At 28.1% G+C, this 21,534-nt stretch overlaps 1 protein-coding gene across 1 annotated transcript in view; it reads right to left on the bottom strand.

Annotated features, from left to right (window-relative positions):
• LOC123009956 overlaps window positions 1-21,534 on the bottom strand; it is a 54,002-nt gene that overhangs the window by 2,738 nt on the left and 29,730 nt on the right. The window contains exons 2-3 of the mRNA XM_044406552.1: window positions 19,886-20,089; window positions 5,039-5,126 (exon numbers count right to left, since the gene is read on the bottom strand). Coding sequence (XP_044262487.1) covers window positions 5,039-5,126; window positions 19,886-20,089 — 292 coding nt within the window. The remainder of the gene's footprint in view (window positions 1-5,038; window positions 5,127-19,885; window positions 20,090-21,534) is intronic.

The raw sequence follows: 21,534 nt of genomic DNA, 5'->3' as shown, positions 1-21,534 counted from the left end.
CAACGTATTATCAATTTATTGGCGCAATTTCGCTATTGCCAAGCTGCTAGCCATTGTCACACACAAGCGCCCCCGTTTGGGGCCGTTTCAGCCGATCTGTTTCATTAATTTCAACCCTCTTCATCCTCTCGAACGCGATACACTCTACTGCTTACACATTATCCACTCAAAGGCTTCCATCATGCATTGTCTTTACACGATGTTATTGAAATTATCTACAACATTGTAATACCTTCACTGTATGGCAAAATCGATACGATCACCAGTATAATACTTTAAACAAGCAATTAACTTTTGCCTCAATCCTGATTAAATTATTACAGAGAATTCGGAGTTGTTTAAATTAAAAACCACTAAATGAAACGAAAGGTAAATGTACAGAAACAAAAAGCAGGATTGTTGGAGTTTTGATTAATAATTCCGCGAATTTATCGGTTTTGTTAGGCCTTAAGGCAGTTTCATTTTGTACAAGCTGGTTTTATCGACCGCGTGCCAGCTTGAGGGTAAAAATATTTCAGGAATTTTCGATGGTGGTTAAAAAATAAAATTGGAAAAATGTCAAGTGTTACTTAATTCAAATCTTTTTTGTTTTCCTTTCAAATATTCAAGTCAGGTTAATATTCAATCGATCAATTTGTAATTTATGTATTTATGCAAATGTGGCACAATAGCTGATTCTGAGCTCAGTGCGACTTTTCATAGAGTTGTGAAAAGCCACAACGACTTTTACAACTTTATTCAAAGCGAGTTTTTGAACGATTTGGAGTAGCTTAAAGTTACTAACTGTTGATAATCGCTTCAAAGTTATATAAGATTCTGTTTATTTTTAAACCTATACAGAAGTTATTAGAACTTCTATTTTAAGTAAGAAAATTTGTATTACAAAGTGTAGTAAGAGCAAAAAAGTTTTAATACAGTTTACAAAAACTCGATATCAATCTTTTTAGTTAAGAACTCATTTTGTGATAGTTATTTTATTTGAAAATAGTTATTTTTCTACAATCATGTCTAAAGTTAAACTTTACATGCGAAATTAATACGCAAAATGCTTATTTCACACATTGACGGCATTTCACGGACTGACAGAAACTAAATTTTGAATTACTCCTATTAATTTACGAGTAAATATTGTAGAAAAAACGTTATTTATGTTATGTGTGTGAAATTGGTTTTTAAGGCTTAAATACAATCTCGCGTATATTCTCGCATTAAAAAATTAGTCATTTTGCAAACTTAATACAGGGTGCGTCAGAACTCGCGCCCCAGAGATAAATGCCATATAAGGTAAGATACCAGTAACATGGAAAAAATGTTAAAAAAAATTATCTATAAAAGTTTCGAAGTTATGAGAGTTTAAATTTTGCACTTTGACTCTATTTATTTCTGTTGGAAAAATAAGTTTTCAAGTTTTTTTTGCTACAGGTTATTAGAAGAAGCTGTATTCTAAATTCTAACTTTGTTTAATGTTATTTGTGGCTTTTATTGGCAAAATTTTTGTATCTTTACTAAATAATTGTAGAAAAATATATACAAGATCATCAGTCATTAAATAGATATTTAAAAATGTCAAATGTCAAAAAATATATGTCAAAATTTTTTGACAGATAGAATTTTTTAAACCTTTTTTCAATGTTCCTGGTATCTCATCTTACTTGAAATTTTTCTCTGGGACGCGAGTTCTGGCGCACCCTGTATAATAGTATATTATAATACTAGCCTTTAAAACACGCACGACGGTCGTGCTTTTAACGTCGTAAGTGTTATAAACTTATAAACGCTTATAAACGAGTGTTATACGCTATTTTTTATTATACCTGCCCATTTACAATCTTTTATGAGCATTGAAAAAATATGAATTTACACAATAAAATTATCAAAGGTTGTTTGTGAATTGTTTTCGTAGAGACTGTTACTAGTTTACGTTGTTAAGCACATTTTTTCACGTTGTAATTGGTCCACACATTTCACTATTTCTTGTTACCTAGACAACTTTAAAATTTCAGCGTGCTATAAAGGCCAAATTACGCACGCTGCAGCGTGTTATAATTTAGGATTATGATGCAGGTATAATAAAAAAAATAATTATTTGCGACAATTATGTGTAAAGTTAAATTTCACTAATATTTTCACAACTATTTTCTCCAATCATGTGTGAAGTTAAACTTCACGTAAAGTCGGCTGTTATTTAATTCACAACAGTGCGTGAAGTACGCATTTCACACATTGAATTTCACACACTGCCAACGATACAGTTGCAAAGTATTAGAAATAATTTTATTAAATATTGTGAAACATATGTTGTTTATACAGACAGGACTATAAAAACCGAATAAAAACAATTAAAATGTTTTATAACTTCCCACAAGCTACTTTATTTAATTTAATTTTCAAATTGCCTAAGTTACTGATAAATAATTGTTAGTAAGCTTGTTGAAAAACATTTTACTAAAGAATTAAAAAATAATAAAATATATAAGATGTTTTATTTAAAAAAATTAAACTGATGTCACTTTTGGTGAAACGGAAAGTCGCATATAATAGATGACAATAATCTATGCAACTTTGTTCTTAAATTAAGTATTGTCATTTTTTTTAATGTTAGTTGGAGTTATGACTTGGGACGTTTTTCATAATCCAGCCTGTATGATGTGTGAAACGCTCCAATAGCTTATTCTCGTTCAGGGTTTGTCTCACTATTATTTAATGTCACAAACTTTATTTTAAAATTATAGGATATTTTTTTAGAAATTCAATTGTTGGAGTTTACAACAAAATATTGTGTTTAAAATCTATTGCAAAGTCGCACTCTATAAATTAAAAAGTTTTAAAATAATTATACAAAATTAATAACTAGTAAAAATAAACAGGTCGTTAATTTTTTTAATAATAATAAACAAATTTAAATAAAAAACGAAATTGTTTTTTTAAGAGTAAAATCAAAAATGAATAAATAATTCTAATAAAATGTTTTAAAACGCTTTACCTATTTACAATGTTTTGTAAAAATGGTGGATGCGCCGGGATAATAAGAAAAATAATAAAAGATAAATTTTATTATTTTGTCAATTTATGTTGTTATAGTATGAATAACATTTAACAATTTACAATTATTAAGCTGTCAAAAACCTTATAGTAATACACAGGATTAACAAAATCTAAAATTTTAAAAACAAACTTCAAAGTTTAACGTTACGAAAATTATGTTTTACAACAAACAAATAAAACATTGCATTAAATGCATTGCATTAAATAAAAAATTCATACACATTGTTAAAAACTAAATAAAACAGCCAATGGTAAATTCATGATTTTTTTAATACTCAACAACGCAAAAAAAATTCAAAACTAGCCTAGACTTTTTTACTTGAGAAAACGAACACTAAAGTTGAACACCAAACTTTTATTTCAAACACAACGCATTTCAACCACAAAGTGGTCATCCTTAGGTGAGAATAAAACTCTTTATTCTCCACAAAGTGGTCATCCTCAGGTGAAAATAAAACTAATAAAAAAGTTTTATCCTCACTTGAGGATGACCATTTTGTGGTTGAAACGCGTTGTGTTTGAAATAAAAGTTTGGTGTGATGGTTTAATCTTGTTTTTGTTCATCGTTTCCATACCAAGAGGATCCAAGAAGAAGTAACACTAAAGTTATTATTTCGCTGAGTTTGTAAACCAATATGAATGACCGATTATTACATATTTAAATGAAATGCAAGAGAAAACAGCAATAGTGATTTAATCTGCGATTATTTGATTTGTAATATCAAACAGTAAAATGTAATTAGAAACTGAGAATTGCATGAGTGGTTTCAGTTAACAGCATATGAAATTAATCTCAACGCAATATTTAATTATACAAGGTATTCCAGCGAGCTGGTAAAGTCCAATATTGAGCTTTATAGAAAAATCGTTTTCCTAAGACCTACTAAAAATTTTATGACACATTGTAAGGGATTAACCAAACAATGGCTTAAATTTGTAACTCTCCATAAATGGCACGTTTCTTTGCAAGTGTTGCTGCACCCACTAGAATAAAACAGGACCGTATTTAAAACCAAAGTAGTGGTAGAGATTTACCAAGCTATTATTAAAAAAAACAGCTTTATTTAATAATAGCATTTTAATAACCACCTGGCTTTTTTAAATTTCTTAACACACTTGACTTTAATAACAACTACATCAAAAACTATTAAAATATTTCAAGTATTTTAGACAAAAAGAAAATAAGTAATCCGGCCCTATTAAAAACTGATTTGTTTCAGGGTCCGGGTGTGTTCCACTAATTTACGATTTGTTTACCCTCTGGTTTACTCTTAACAATTTTTAGTAGGTCTTAGGAAAACTATTTTACTATAAACGAGAAAATTTTAAAACATGTATATAGAAATTTGATAGATACTAATCTTGTCTATCGCTTAAAATTATTTTCAACTATACAGCGTGTCCCAAAAATAAGTTACAATACAAACTTGTGTTTTTTTAAATAAAACACCATAAGTTTCTTAGCATTTTTGGATGTAGATTTTTATCACAATGTTTTCAAGCTAAACTTTTATTGCTCGATTTAGCTTAGTTTTAAAAATAAGACGGTTTTCTTGACGAAAACATGCACTGTTTGACCAATAAAAGTTTAGATTAAAAATATTGTCAAAAAAATCTACATCCAAAAATGCTAAGAAACATGTTTAAAAAATACAAGTTTGTATTGTAACTTATTTTTGAAACACGCTGTATACCTAGTTGAAAATAATTTTAGATGATGGACTAGATTATCAATTTCTTATATACACGTTTTAAAATTTTATCGCTTAAAGGTCAATATTGGACTTTACCAACTTTACACCCTGTATACTTTTTTTTCAATTAGAGTGGATAGGAGGAAAAAATATAAAAGAGTGTAATCTCGTATTCAAATTCTTTAAAAATTCAAACCTCGCCACAAGTATCAAAGATTCGCAAATTTCCATATTTTATTCGAGCCATCGTAACTCCCTCGAGACATGCAAAATTACAACTCTATGTTTTTTTAACTTACCCAAAATGTCGCTTCTTCTGTTTATGTGACGACAACTGCTTGGGGCACGAGAAGGTCCTATCGCAGACGTTGCAAGTTAGAGCCTCATCTGCAAAAAAAACAACAATCCATCACTGAAAAAGCACCCCCTTTCAAGTCTTAGCAAATTAACACCGACTTGAAACTTCTCGATCATTATTCAAAGTTTCAAATTACGCGACTTCTCCTTTCACCTTCACGCTCAATTTTAATATTAACGATAAAAATGTGGATTTTTTATGATTTAATCGGGAAGTTGAAGCTTTCCTTACCTTAAAAATAGAGTAATAGCGACGGGTTACGTCACTTTTTAAGAACACGCGACGAATTATGACGATGGCGTGACAGCTGAAGACACATTCCCTCGGAAGATTAATTTTTTCAATGTCGGGGTAAAGAAAGTTGCGACAGGGGAAAGGAAATACCCTGGAGAAAGTTTTAAGAAGGTGCACTTTATTACATTGGTATAAAATATTGAATAAAAAAAATTTGTAGACTTGAGAGTAAAAGACAGCAAGGTGTCATAATTTGTTATTTTTACACCAACATTTGCAAAAAAAATTCGTACAATATTTAGTTTTAATCCCACTGTAAGTGTTTTTTTATTATTTAAGTGGTTAAAACAGAAACACAAAATCTGCATACAATTTTTACACCTGTATGAAATTTTGTTTTAAGTTAAAATAGTTGTTAAAATAGTGCATAAATGAGTGGCATTTAAGACATGGTTAACATGCTATTCTGTAATAAAAAACATGTATATTTTTCGAAATTTTATTAATAATTTTAAATATTGTTTTGTGATATTTAGCCGTTTCTTGTAGTTTTAATCTTTGTTGTTTACATTTCTGGTATTTTTTGTTTCTTATTCTTTATTTCTGGTTTGGTAATCTTTATTTTAAATTCTTGTTTCAGATTATTTAATTTCATTTCACCACTTCGCAATTCGTGTTTTCGTTTTGGTATTTTTTAATTCCTATTTCCCATTTTTTTGTATGAAGTTTTTCACTACTAATTTTATAATTATTTTTGATTATTTTCATAATTTTCCACTAGTTAATTATTATCGTTTTGTTTCATTCAACTTTTTTTATTCTATGCTTCATTTTCTATAGTATTTTTTTCAGTTAAAACTAAAGAACAAATTAAAAAACAAAACCATTTTTTTTTAAATTCTTGACTACAAATATTAAGTCAGATTTAAAAACATAAACTATAATTGAATAATATGTATTTTCAGAACAGTTGACCAAACAAGAAAAGATGGAAGAAAAATAAATTAGACTTATCAAACATAACAATTCTACATATTTCAAGAAGTCATAAGTAATTTACCTCAAAAGTTGTAATAGTAAGAATGTAATATTTTCAATTATTAACGTAAAAATAAATAGACTCAATTTTTAATAACCGTATGATAAAATGTTAATTAGCGTCTATCAATTCTCTTTGTTTATTATTATTTCTAACACACTTTTTCAATTTAAGTTTTTTGTTTAACATTCTTATTGTTCATTATCCATTTACGTGCTTTTATTATCAGCTTATTTTTTGTTTCTTTACTATGAGTTTACTTCTCGTTTTAATTCTTTTATTTGCAATATTTGATTTTGTATTCCATATTTTTTGTTTTTTAGTGCACTTATTTTAATAAAAACATTTTCACTTTATTTTTTACTATTCTTAATTCTAATTTTTTTGTCTGTCTTGTTTGATTTTTGCATTATTATTCATTTTTCGTTTTTAATTTTTTGTTTCTTCTTGTTTTATTCAGTGTTTTTAATTTTTCAAAATTATTACATTTAAATACAGAAGACAGAATAGGATAAAACAGAATTGATAGATGGCACTAGCAATGTCAACGAAATAAAGAAATAAACATTTCTCTTTTAAATTAATTTTTCTATGGCGTATTTCTTTACATCTATAGTGTCACAAATAACGTTAAACAGAGAGTAATCCTAAATTGTAAGAGGAAACAATTCCTCTTCTAATAGTCTGAAGCAAAAAAACATGAAAAATTAGTTTTTCAACAGAAATAAATAAAGTCAAAGTGCAAAATTTAAACTCCCATAATTTCAAAATTTTTTTAGATAGAATTTTTTAACATTATTTGTTCCTGGTATTTTACCTTACATGATATTTTCCTTTGAGACGCAAGTTCTCAAATTTTCTTCGTTATAAGAGAATGTTTTGAAAATCGTGTTTTTCTCTATTACGAAAACATTGCTTATTTCAAACGTACTCTTACTATTTTTCTCCAAAGTAAACAAGTGTAAATATTTATTTTAATTAAAGATACTGAAACACATAAAACATTAACTTTCTTTGATTCACTTCACTGAGTATTTTATAAAATTTTATAAAAATAATTGCTTCAAATCCAATTTTAGTGCAAAATAAGTTAATTTGTGCTATTTGCAATCGATTTAGCTCAATTTTGAGCCGAAAATCACCCTAAATCCGAGTTTTTCAACAAAATAAATGCTTAATTAACAATTTTCTTTAATAATATAACTGCCTAAAGTCTAATTTTAATCCAAAATGAAACAATTTGTGCTATTTGCAATCGATTTGGTTCAGTTTTAAGCCAAAAATCAACCTGAATCAAAGAATTTCAAGAAAACAAATGCTTAGATAACAGTTTTCTAACAGCAATTAGAGCTACTTTCAATTTAACATCTGGAACTTTAACGCAAACTGAATTTCAGTTTTTTGTAGTGAAAGAAGAGTAGTCTTATTAAAAGTAGTCTGTAAAAATAGCCTATTTTGTTTTTTATATAAAATTTGTTTTTGTCATTGATTTAACTCTTTCTAACAATACACGGTTGAAATGTCTTAACTCACTTAAATTTCTTCTCACAAAATATAGGTAATGTAAAATATATGTACAAATTTAATTAACAATAAATTCAAGTACGTGTTCACTAAATTGGGTCTAAATTTATTTCAAAATTTAACATGGAGAGTTCTGTACGTTGTTATTTAGCTTGAAACTTCAAATTATACGACTGTGTCACCTTGCCATACAAATATGCAATTTCCGCTTCGTTTGCAAACCGAAATTAAACGTAGTCTGGTGAAACTTTGATTAAGTCTTTTTGGGTCGATACTGAATGATGGCTGTGTTTGCTCTCGAAATAATAAAACACAAATTGCAAAAATTTCATAAATACAACTTTTTAGAATAAAGTGAAAAAAACAGAACGACTTTTATTATTTTCATCGGAATAAGCAAAACATTTTCCTTCGACACGGATTTGCTGTAACAAGTCATATCACCTAATAAGCAGAAAATCCGCCTCAAAAGCCCCTTCATTACCCCACTCGAACATTTCAAGCTTGTCTCGAAGAAAAGTCGAATCTCATCAGAGGAGATACCTTCTTCGTGTCGTAATTAAATCGCTGTGCCGCCGCCGGTAAATTCCCTAAACCTAATCAAGTGTAGCATCTTCGATATCATCGGATTATCGCCAAGATATTGCTTTTAAACCGGGAAATCCAAATTAAATATCGATTGCTTGCGATAAATTCTAATAGGACACGAAACAAATATTTACACTCGTTTATTCTCAACTGAAAAATGCCAATTTTTGACAATTATTTACGGATTTTTATGCTTTTAAATTGCAACAAAGATTTTTTTCTTTACAATAAAAGAACTCAATTTACAAGGCAAACTTTCAAAGTGTTTTGTTTTGAAAAAGCAAAAGGGAAAATTGTTTGAAGGTGCATCTGGTGACAGAAGATTAAAGTACAACAAGGCGTGACGTTTATGAAATGAACAAATGCAGGATACTAAAAGAAAATAAACTTGCTTTTTTGAAACAAACACCTTTTGAGTTTATTTCAGTGTATGTATTAAACTTTTTATAAAGTGGCTACGTAAAAAAGAGAAATGCATATGGTAAGAGATAATATGAAATAAAAAAGTAAACGTTGGAAACGAGGCATAAAAAGTAAAAAAAAAAACTAACGAATTGATAATTTTGAAATGAGCTACAAAATGAAGAAGAAAAAAAAAACTAATTTATGACTAAGAAATGTGAAACAAAAAAGAATTAAGATATAACTAAAAAAAAAAAAAATATCCTAATAAAAGATGCAAGAATCCCAAGAGTTGATAGAAATAAGAGGGTAAAAACAATAGGGAAAAAAAACTTATATAGGATCTACAGTGCGATTAAAAAGTCTTTCTATCAAGCAGGCGTCCTAGTTGAGGACGTATGTTGCATGGCAGTTCGTATGTTACCTAGATGTCAAAAAATTATTTTATAAAAATTAAAACATTGAGCTAATTAAATTGAATTATTCTATGAAACGTCTCAAAACAAACTAAAACACAATTTTGTTGGTGTTTATTCATAAAAATCGTTCACCACGGTTTCCAGTCACAATTTACATAAAAAATATTTTGACATTTCTCATTTGTCATTGTGACATTTTATCTTCCACAGACATACGTTTTAAATTTCTACGCTTGCTTGTTAGACAGACTTTTTGATCTCACTGTATAATCTATCTATAAAACAGAATAGTTATTTTCGATACAAGTGCGCTGTCAAATAATTTTTCAGGTCTGAGACCAAATTTTGCGGCACGAAGCGAAGCTGAGTGCTGCAATGGAAGTCGAAGACCTGAAAAATAAGACAGCGCACGTGTATCGAACAACATTTTTCATGATCGTCAGCGAGATTTTATATAAAACGTGAATTTATTGAAAATTTTGAGGTTAATTTATAATAACAAATCAAGTATATAATTGTAAAATTTATATATTTAGTTATATACCACTTTTTATTTAACATTGTCTCAATGTTTCAATGATGACAATGGTTTGGTTGACGAAAGTTAAATATATTGAGATATTGTTTAATTACGAATAAATATTTCTTTTGTTTTTAAAAATAATTATATACAAATTAAAAGTAATAAAAGAGCCGGAATCGAGAAATAAAAAAAAACTAAGAAAAAGGAAGACTAAAACTCACCATTGAAGAAACGAAAGTGTAAGTTACTACAATGGAACAAACTGAAAAGTAAAACTTTTACATGAGATATTTAGTCTAAAAGTGTTCACTTTTGTGACGTTTGCGAATAAAAAATAATAAACAAATTATTAAGAAGGAGAAAAATAACATAAAGGAGAACAAAAAAAGTAAGAAAACAGTGTGTTTTTATTGTAAAAAATCAAAGACACGAAACAGGAAAAAAAGTGTAAAAAAATCAATTTTGGAAAAAGTATTTAAAATATGAAAAAGAAACTAGTGACAAGAAACTAAAAATTAAAAAAACAAATTGAGAATTACGATCCTTAAAAGCAAAAAAAAGTAAGCAAAAAGTACATAACTAAGAAAAAAAGCGGAAAATAAAGAATAAGAATTAACAAAATAAGAAAAAAATATGGCGCAAAAATTAATTTTTCAACAGAAATAAATAGTCAAAGTGCAGAATTTAAACTCCCATAATTTTTATAGATAGAATTATTTAACATTTTTTTATGTTGAACAAAAACACGATTAGCCCGTCACACCAAACTCTCACTTTGTGGTTGAAACGCGTTGTGTTTTAAATAAAAGTTTGGTGTGACGATCTAATCGTGTTTTTTTCATCGTTTCCATACCAAGAAGATCCAAGAAGAAGAAGATTTTTTTATGTTTCTGGTATTTTACCTTACATGACATTTTTCTCTAGGACGCGAGTTTTGTACAAAAACTTAGTGAGCAAAGCACTGTATTTCTCAAATTTTCTTTGTTATAAGAGAATGTTTTAAAAATTGTGTTTTTCTCTGTTACGAACAAATTGAAATTGAAAAGTAAAACCTTAAAAAAAATCAAAGACAAGAAATAAGAAAAAAAGTGCAAAAAACAAATTTTAGCAAATGTATATAAAAAAGTAAAAAAAAGTGAAAATACAAAAAAAAACAAATTGAAGAAGACTACGATCCCCAAACGCAACAAGACCAAAAAAATTATAGCGCAAAAGTAAAAATACAAATCATTAAAGAAATAAAACACATTTACAATCTCGCAGTTTAAGTGATGGTTACTGGGCGAAGTTGAAAGTTTATTTTGCCCAACGCAGTGAGGCAAATAATTCAGCTGAGCCACATAAACTCACTTTTACTCTAAATTACATATAGATACTATTTTATCCGCAAACGTAAACGTTCAGGGCGAAAGTAAAGAGCAAGACTATAATAAGAGAGTTAATGAACAAAATAATCAGAACGCTTTGCATTAAAATCATAATAAATGTGTCAGTATCAAAATTTGTGTTAAGATTTTTGAAAGTGTTGATTGATTTAACTAGTGGATGACTAGTGCAGTTAGTAGTGCAAAATTTCGAATCTACAATGTACCTCTTTAGAATTTGATGAAGCAGCAAAAGAGACAAAAAAGTAACGATATTGGTAAATTTCATAGTAAAAGTAAAAATGCTTTGACGCAAAAATAGAGTTTTTACTCCGTGCCTGAAAGGTAAAACTTTTACTTGTGACATTTAGTTATAAAATGATCATTTTTCTGACGTTTGCGGATAAAATAGTTAATCAAAAATAAAAATCAAAAATCAAATAAAAAAGTGCAACATAGTAAGTATGGTAAAATAAAGAATGTTAAAATAGTAAAATTGAAAAGGGTAATAACATCTGAAGAAGTCAAATTGGCAATTGTCATACAATAAAAACACTGGCTTATAAATTTTAAACGCTGCTACAAAGGATCACATTTTCTCACAATCGAATATAACCGAGTGAAATTTATTTGAAATGTAATTTTTTACATTACCATTTTCGCCATATTCTCAACAGCTACTCTTTTGTCACTTCTAACCGAAACGTGACTCCGCATTAACTTAAGACCATTTTTTGTAATCTCTTTATGCTACACCACGAACATCAACAAACACTTTTATCGCAAGAAATACAGTAAAAATCGTCGACATTCATTGCAAAATTAATTGTCTCGCTGCAAGTGCAGGTCTCTAAAGTAGAATTAATTAGAAATCGATTATTTCGTGTCACTCGCGTTACATCAACATCTATCTCCTTTAGATTTATCGATTGTAAATCACGATGGAACTACTAAATGGACTTCCATTGTTGCATATATTAGGTTAGCAAACAGAGAGTTCGAGCTTCAATTTTGGCTTATTGTCGAAGTAAAACGTTTCTCGTCATATATTGCCTGGCTGACTATATCAACAACCACAACTCAAAGCCACAATTTGAGATTAAACTCAATTTGGAACTTTTTTGTTGGATTAATTGAGAGAAATGTACTTCGACACATTCAGCAAAAAGTAAGTTTTATCACCACCAAAAAAATTAATTTAAAAACATAATTTCTTTTAATTACATTGAAATCCAAAACTAAATACATCTAGTCTATTTTGACACTAAACAAAACAGGACTTTTGTTTAAGTTTAAATCTGCTTAACCAAAGCATGAAAATTTGCATAGTGTGACTCTAGAGAACTAATATTTGTGATAATTTACTTGGCAAACTATAGGTACGAATGAACTTGCCTTTGTTTAAATTAGAAAATTAAATTTTATTACGAAAGTTCTCTTGTTCTTTAATTGATCTTATTCAAGGTTTACGACTCTCCTGAGATTAATAATTAGCTCGGAAGTTAAACTTCACTATACGATCAAAAGATACTCGTAATGAATAATTTGTCCCAAAAACACACAATGAACATTATCACTACAAGGTTAAATTTTAGAAGAAGCAATTTTAAGTTTTAAAAGTGATAAGTCTATGTAACATGTGTTTTTTTTATGAATTAAAAATCGATTTAAAAATTGTAAAAATTTAAAAATTGTTAATTAGACATCTTTTAGTAAAAATTTATTATAATTACAAAGTATTTAGAGTTTGCGACGTTTAATCACTTTTTTGATTTAATAATTGAAAATCTTAGTAATTTTAACAATTTCTTAACAGAAATATAAATTATAATCTGATTTAATTTTTATTTAAATTTTTAATAATAATTCAGTGTACCTGTAAAAGATCGTCAATTCCTGCCGACTATGAAAGAAAAGTATTGTTCGGCTTTATTAAACTGCATTATTAGACGCTACTAACGTCAATTTGACAATTTTGTTTTGTTATCGCATTTAATAAACAGCATAAATGTGTAGTTTTGTAAGCAATTACGAGTTTTTGTTAATTTTTTGATAAAGCTTGAATAACATGTAAAAAAAATATATTTTTCTATTTAGTTAATTGTTTCAACAATTAATTTGTTCGCGTATTCAGAGTGATTTTTTAAGTGACTTTTAGTAGATATTTTTAAAATTAAAGATATTTTCCGGTTTTATGTTTGTTTCTGTTATATTTTACTAACTAATTAAAACTGCAATAAAAATTTTATTACATCAAAATTGGACTTAGTCAATTGCAAACATTTAAGTTTGATTTGGTGCATGCGCCGGGTCAGAACTTAAATATATGTAATACACATTAAAAAATATGCTAGGATATGACTACTTTTATGACTATACGTTACAACTAAAAGTTTTACCTTTCAAGCTAAAGTTAAAATTCTGTTTTTTTGCCTCTTTCGCTGCTTCAGCAATTTCTGAAGAGGTCATTAGTATTCGACATTTTTTACTACTAACTGCACTAGTTAAATTAAAAAACATTTCAAAAATCTCAACACAGATTCCGAGACTGACGCAGTGTTGTTATGATTTCATTGGTTGCAAAACGTTCTGATTATTTTGTTCATTTGCTTGTTAATAATAGTGTTTTTCTTTAATCTCAATCTGAATACGTTTGCAGACATAATGATATATGTTATTCGGCGTAAACGTGAGCTTATGTGGCTCAGCTGAATTACTTGCCTCACTACGTTCGGCAAAATAAAATCGTAAATGTGTTTTATTTTTTTAATGATTTGCATTTTTATTTTTTTTTAGTCTTGTTATTTATTTTTTTGATTCTTGTTCCTTATTTTCCACTTTTTCTCTTATTTTTATATTTTTTCCTTACTTTTTTTGTGCGTTTGCGGATCGTAATAGTCAATTTGTTTTATTTTCTTGTTTCCAGTTTTTTTACTTGTTTCTTTTTTATTTTTTAAATACTTTTTTCAAAATTAATTTTCTATTACTTTTTTTTGTTCCTTGTCTTTGATTCTTTACTTCTAATAACATAGTAAACTATTTCGATAAAATAACTTTCAACTATACAGAGTATTCCATTTAATTTTTTAAAAAGGGACTTATTACTGTTCTTTATTCAAAAAAACTTAAAATTTAATAAGACAAAGTTTTTGAAATTTTTATTTGTCTCTTCACACGTTATAAAACGATGTTTTGTTTTAGAATTTACTGTGTTGTAAACCCCAAGTGTAAAAAGTTTCGTTTTTAAAGACAGAGTAGGGTCCAGTTTAAAACATTTTTTTTAGAGAAAAAACTTTCAAATTGTATTAAAAAAAAATAAACCTTTAATCGGTACTGTTTTTTTGCATATTTCAGTGTTGGTTTTTATTTTGAAGCAGAGTAAGATTATTTTTGTTTCTTTACATGTCTTTAGGAGTGGAAATATAATGTTTAGAAACCAATTAATACAAAGTATTAGAGTTTGTTGAATAATCAAGTCGAATTGAGAGGAAAGTCAAAATTACAAAATTTTCCGGATGATAATCCTCGTGCATTTCTTTAATTGGCAATTTTCCATTTTCATGCCACCTGAACTAAGCGGCTCGCTCGGAATAAGTATAATTATTTGAGTGGATGATCCTCCCAGATACTTCATTTTCTTCTTAAAAGCGGCGATTAAAGTGCTTTTATCTCGTACAACCGGATGCATAAATTTTGTCACTCCCGAGATGAGTTTCTTTTATTTCTTGTTATCTTTCATTAGGGATAATTGTTTGCACTTGCGCACTGATTAAGACGATTGTTACCTCTCATAAACGTCTTTGTTCCGTTTCCTTTCCAAGAATGTGATGAAATTCACCAGCGGAATGGAATCGGATTATCGGTTTCCCAGTCGGAATGTCGTTAATCGACGATAAATAAAGCAATTTGTGAGAATTAAAATGGAGCTGACGCTACAGCAGCGCAGTGGGAGAGCGTCTTTTCACAGATAAATGCATCCAAAATTAATTCATTGCTGGCAATAACAAATTTATTTGTTTTACGTCTGTTCAAACATGTTTGATCCATTTTTAGAAAACGATTGAGCTTTTTATGAAATCTTTTGAATTATTGAATGTAACAATAGTTCAAAACAAAAACAGATTAATAAACAAACAGACCGTTGTGCAATTATGTTATGCTTCAACACCTTTCCAAAGCAGTTATGTTCTGTGAATGGGGCTAAAACTAATTTGATAATTTTTCAATTCTAAAAAACTTGAATATTGTCTGTTAATTAATTAATAAAGATTATTTAATCTTGTGACTTTGATGATCTAGGCTAGGCAATGCATTAAATCTCTTTGATGATATTCAGCTTCGTGGAGAGCTTAAAGCACATAAATTATTATTTAGGTACTCAATAAAGCTCTTTGTTTAGTTTGGAGAATTTATTGATCTTTGATATATAATTGATCAAGATGTGAGCTACAAACAAGCCGCTATTAATGTTTGTAGTTCAGATTGTAATTTTCTTATTTAATAAATTAATATTATTACTGGTAACAAACTTACGAATGAATGAGTTTTTAATTAGTGTTAATATTAGAATCAAAAGTTAAGTTTACTTCTGATTCAAACATTTTTTTTATTAATTAGTATTAGTGTTGGTTGTAGCGAGAGCGTCTAGTTATTTAATCGCCCATTAACATACAAGTGCAAAATTAAAAAAAAATCTATTGTGCGTCTGAAAGAAAGCCAAAACCGATGCTTTAATGAGCCATTTTAACATCGATTCGGGTGCTGAAATAGTCTAGTACAATTTAGTTTCTAGGGGTTGGTAATGGTGATTTTCAGCGGCGTTTTGAGCGATTTCTCTTTTTTTCAGCTGGTGTACATGAAATATTTGCATTGTTAATTTAACAAAATTTTGAAAAATATTTGAGATTTGACACTTCGAAAATCAAACTTTTAAACTTTGTGTCTTTTATTACCAACCACAACCTTATTAATTTCCTCCTAAATTTTGAAAAATTGACTTTTATATTACAAAAATACGTTAAATGCGCAAAATAGAAAAAATATCATTAAAAAATTGTTTCATAAGTCATTTGTCGGAACTCTTCTTCTTTATAAAACTTTATTATATTTTAATGTTGATTAACAAAATCTAAAGCTACTAAATTACATAAATTAATATTTAATTATTTGTAAAATTTTTCGAAAGTAATTAATTTAACAACATTTTTGTACAATTTTATTATTCAAGAGATATTAACTTTTTCCTTTTTTTTAGATTACAGTTGCGTTTCTGCTGCACATTTTAAAAATATTGCGGTTAATATACACGGGGTTCCTTATATTAAAAAAACACTAAAGTTATGTTTTTTTAAATGGAATCTACTCAGTTTGATTTTATTTTTGGATTCTACGCTAAATTACAAATAACTTTTATCGAGGTTGTTTTCATTTATCTGTTATCAATTTTCATTTGTGGCGCTTTTTTACCAAAATTTTTGAAATGCAGGGAACTGTCTAAAAATTCGTACCTTCTAAATGCTTGCACACAACTTAAAGTAAGTAACGCCGTCTGATTCCTGAATGTTTGCCGCATCTTTTAAGTGTTTACTCAACAACCTGCCCAGTAGCATGTGCCTACTGCGATTTTTTAAACATGACAAATTAAAAATGTCAAAAACTCATTTTTTTCAAATGGCACCCTCTATTTATTATTGTACCAATCAAAAGATCTTTTGACAAGCTTTCCATCAATATAAGGTTTGTATAGTCTAGTGTAAAATTCTAAGTTGCTATTGTAAATTAACTAAATGTTGAAAAACTTTTCTGTTTTGGACAATAAAAATCGAGTGGGCTTCTCTCGTTGTTGCAATCTGTCAATTTTTTTGTGAAGATTATAAGTCCCAAAATGAATTTTACTCATCAAAAACTCATTAACATGGTATACAGTCTTGGTGTAGCGGATCATAATATTGTATTGGCTCAAAGAGTCTACAAATAAAAATACCCAAATGCAAGACTGCCGCAAAGTGCTGCATTTAAAAAATTGTATAAAAATGTGTATAAACTGAGACCAACAACTGCGGAGGATATGAAACAAAGAATACCGGATACATTCCATTTAATAAATGCAGATATGCTAAGTCGTGTTAGACTATCTTTTAGACAAAGACTGCATACTTGTATTGAAGAAAATGGTAATATTTTTGAGCATCTGTTATAAAGAAAATTGTAAAATAGCTTTAATATTTTGTTTTTTTATTTATTTATTAATGTTTTTACATTTTTCTACTAAATTGTGATAATACTGCTTTGCGATATGTTAGATTTTGCCTAATTTTCTCTGTAACTCAATTGTGCACAATATTGTACATTTTCTTGCAGCAAAGAATTTCCAATTCCATACTTTTGTTTATTTTCTGTGCTAATGTTTTATGTGCATAAGGCTCACTCTATTTTTATTGTTCAAAACAGAAAAGTTTTTCAAAATTTAGTTAATTTAGGATAGCAACTTAGAATTTTACACTAGACTATACAAACTTTATATTGATGGAAAGCTTGTCAAAAGATCTTTTGATTGGTACAATAATAAATAGAGGGTGCCATTTGAAAAAAATGAGTTTTTGACATTTTTAATTTGTCATGTTTAAAAATCGCAGTAGGCACATGCACTGAGCAGGTTGTTGAGTAAACACTTAAAAGATGCGGCAAACATTCAGGAATCAGACGGCGTTACTTACTTTAAGTTGTGTGCAAGCATTTAGAAGGTACGAATTTTTAGACAGACCCCTACATTTCAAAAATTCTGGTAAAAAAGCGCCACAAATCAAAATTGATAACAGATAAATGAAAACAACCTCTATAAAAGTTATTTGTAATTTAGCGTAGAATCCAAAAATAAAATCATATTGAGTAGATTCCATTTAAAAAAACGTAACTTTAGTGTTTTTTTAATATTGGGACTCCCTGTATATTAACCGCAATATTTTTAAAATGTGCAGCAGAAACGCAAGTGTAATCTAAAAAAAAAGAAAAAGTTAATATCTCATAAAATAAACAAGTTATAGAGCTTTTTCGGACCGTTGGGACAGCCTGTATAACATTGATAGATACTAATCTTGTCTAGCGCCTAAAATTTACAACTATACAGCGTGTTTCAAAAATATGTTACTATACAAACTTGTGTTTTTTTTAATGAAACACCATATGTTTCTTATCGTTTTTGGATGTAGATTTTTATGACATTGTTTTTAAACTTAACTATTATTGGTCGATTTTGCTTAGTTTTAAAAATAAGACGGTTTTTTGACAAAAACATGCAATTTTTTAAAATCTATTACACAAAAACTAAGACAACTAAAAATATTTTTTTACTACTGCAAAGAAGAAGGTACAAGCTGTAAGGTTGTAACATTTTTGTAGTGTGTTGCATTTGTAAAGATAAAAAAATGAAGGCGTTTGTTAAAAGTTCAATAACTTGAAAAATTTTAATAGAACACCCTATTTATTCTTTTTGCATTTAAGAGGTTATTAAATTGTCTTGCTAAAATTATTACTTTTATTAGGTGTTTATAATCAATAACTAAAAAAATATTTAACGTTAAACATTAAAAAAAATACTATTGTTTCAGTAGCCAAAAAGTGCATAGTTGCACCAGAGATGGAAGAAATATCACTTAATAATCACATTTGTGTTAAACTGAATTTATTATTCTTTATTTGTCAAAACAATAATTCGAATTTCAGTGTTTATAACGACTCAAAAATGCTCAGAAATTGATAGGCATTGTTGCTACAATTAATATTCAATGTTAAATATCTTTTTATTTATCAATTCTAGACGTTAAATTTTTTTTTTTAGATAGACAATTTATCAATCTATTACATGCAAAAATAAAAAATAGGGTTTTCCTTTTAAATTTTTTAAGTTATTTAACTTTTAACAAACTTCTTAATTTATTATTCTTTACAAATGCAAAACACTAAAAAATTGTTACAGCTTTAAATTCTGTACTTTCTTCTTTGTAGAAGTAAGAAAAAATTTGTTCTAGCTGTCTTAGTTTTTGTGTAATAAAATTTTTAAAAAGTGCATGTTTTCGTCCAAAAAACCTTCTTATTTCTAAAACTAAGCAAAATCGACTAACAAAAGTTTAGCGTGAAAACATTGTTTTAAAAGGCTACATCCAAAAATGCAAAGAAACATACGGTGTTTCATTAAAAAAAAAAACACAAGTTTGTATCGTAACTTACTTTTGGGACATGCTGGATGGTTGAAAATAATCTCAGGTGATGCACTAGACTAGTAACGTATCTGTCAAGGTACTATAGAGTTTTTTTTTTTTAATTTTACCATTACAGGTCACTAATAGACCTTTTCAACTAGCTGGGACACGCTGTATATGATGTTTCATTCAAATTTATATTTTATTAAATAAAAAAGTCTCAAAGCTTATATTTTGCGAGATCTACATATGTAATTTATTTATCTCACGCGATCCGAGTCAATTTTCAAATTCTCCATTAAACTTGTCTCTTTTAATCTGCCGCTGTGAACGTGTCTTCGGTAAACTCGTCCGATTTATTTGCATTTTTCCGATCTCGAAACATGTTTTTAAATATTTATAACGGTTTCAAGCGCAGCTGACGTTTCAAACTCGAATAATTCAGAATCGTATTTAAGGATTCAAACTTTAAAATTCAATTTTACAAACTCACTTACCGTAATCGGAATCGTCCGAAAAATCATCCCTATCATCTAGCTCTATATCTGTAAAATCTGAATCTGTATCTGTCTCGTTATTCGGATCATGCGTTGTACAGCCTTGCTCTTTGCAGGCTTCCACATTATCGAGATGGTCAGTCTTGAGCCTGGAAACGTCTTCTCCTGTCAGCTTATTGTAATTCTTTCTTGCAGGACGATTTTCTGCAACAAATGTGAAATTTAGTGTAGTCTTGTTACTTAAAGAAATTGCGTTTTTTAGTAGTCTTGTCAAGGCACATTTTAATTAACTATGAGAAAAAAAAAAATAAAAAATGATCAATTTAGTAGAAAATTGCAATAAACCTCAGTAATATCTCATAACCATGACGTGGGTTTTAGCGATCATATATCATCCGAAATTTAACCAACCCTAAACATAATCAGTTCTGGGATAATTACTATAATTACATGCAAATCACGTAGTCGAGCTTAATTGCTGTTAATTGAAAACCAAAGATAATCAATAGTTGTGACAAGACTATGATGGGAACAAAATGTTAACGTTTTATTTTGTTAAAATTATAGGCGGCCTTCTCTTTACAACTTTACCGATTTAAAACAGCTACCATAGCTTTATTTTTCTTTCATCTAATTTTATTGTATCTCCTAGTTACGAAAAATAATATAAAATTAAAAAATAATTAAATAAAAACAAATAAATAAAGCAAAATTTAAATAAAAATAAACAAAAAACAAGCAATCGAAAACTAAGAAGATGCAAGAAAAATGTGGAAAAGACAAGTAATTTAAACTACAAATAAAAAATGAGAGAGTTACTATTTAGTTCTCATTCTTTGGCTTAAATAAAAAGCCAGAATCAAAATATAAAAGTAGAGACCAAGACAAAAAGTAAAAATACAAAATAAGAAACAAATAAATAAAAAAGAAAAAAATTAACAAACACAAGAGATACAGCAGTGTTCTGTTTTTATTGTTACAAATTTAAACAAGTTATAAAATATTCAGTTTTAAGACATTTGATCTTTGGGTATAAAGGTTATTACCTGTAACAAATTTTGTAATTTTATCTAAAATGTTTCCAGAAATTTTGGAGAAACACAACTTTTTCAAAGGATGTAGCTTTCTTACATAGTATTGTTTGATACATGTTCATAGCAAACTTTTATCTTAAAATTGAATATCCTTTCACCTGTTTAAATTTGCAAAAATAAAAACAAAACACCTTATATAAAACAATAGTTTAGAAAAATGCAAAACAATTAATTTTTAATAACCTGATTACGTAGAAGATTGTTTACAGGACACAGAAGCATGGCACAGTCAAGGAAGAATTCTTCTTCCTTGATTGTGCTATGCTTTCCACGCTCAACCAACAAGAATTCTTCGCCTGAAGAAGATACAATGAAAGTATCGAAACGTCGCGACGAATTTAATGGTTTTTATTTCTCTGTGTCCTGTAAATCCTCTTCTACGTAATCAGGTTATCATATTTCAAAGACAATAAACAGAAAAAGGAGAATTAATTTTTTATTTTTATAGATTGCTGAAGTAACATACATAATACGTCTTCTACTTACGAGTACCTAAAATTTTTGGTCTTATAAAAAACATTTAAAAAAAAAAGAATACAAAAAAAACAAGAAACA

Source organism: Tribolium madens, unplaced genomic scaffold (genome assembly GCF_015345945.1).
Source record: "Tribolium madens isolate multiple individuals breed KSU strain unplaced genomic scaffold, Tmad_KSU_1.1 Scaffold_7;HRSCAF=85;Tcas5.2_LG10, whole genome shotgun sequence".
In the NCBI taxonomy this organism is placed as follows: Eukaryota; Metazoa; Arthropoda; class Insecta; order Coleoptera; family Tenebrionidae; genus Tribolium; species Tribolium madens.
The sequence above is the reverse complement of the archived record's forward strand: the minus strand, read 5'-3'. Positions and strand labels throughout refer to the sequence as shown.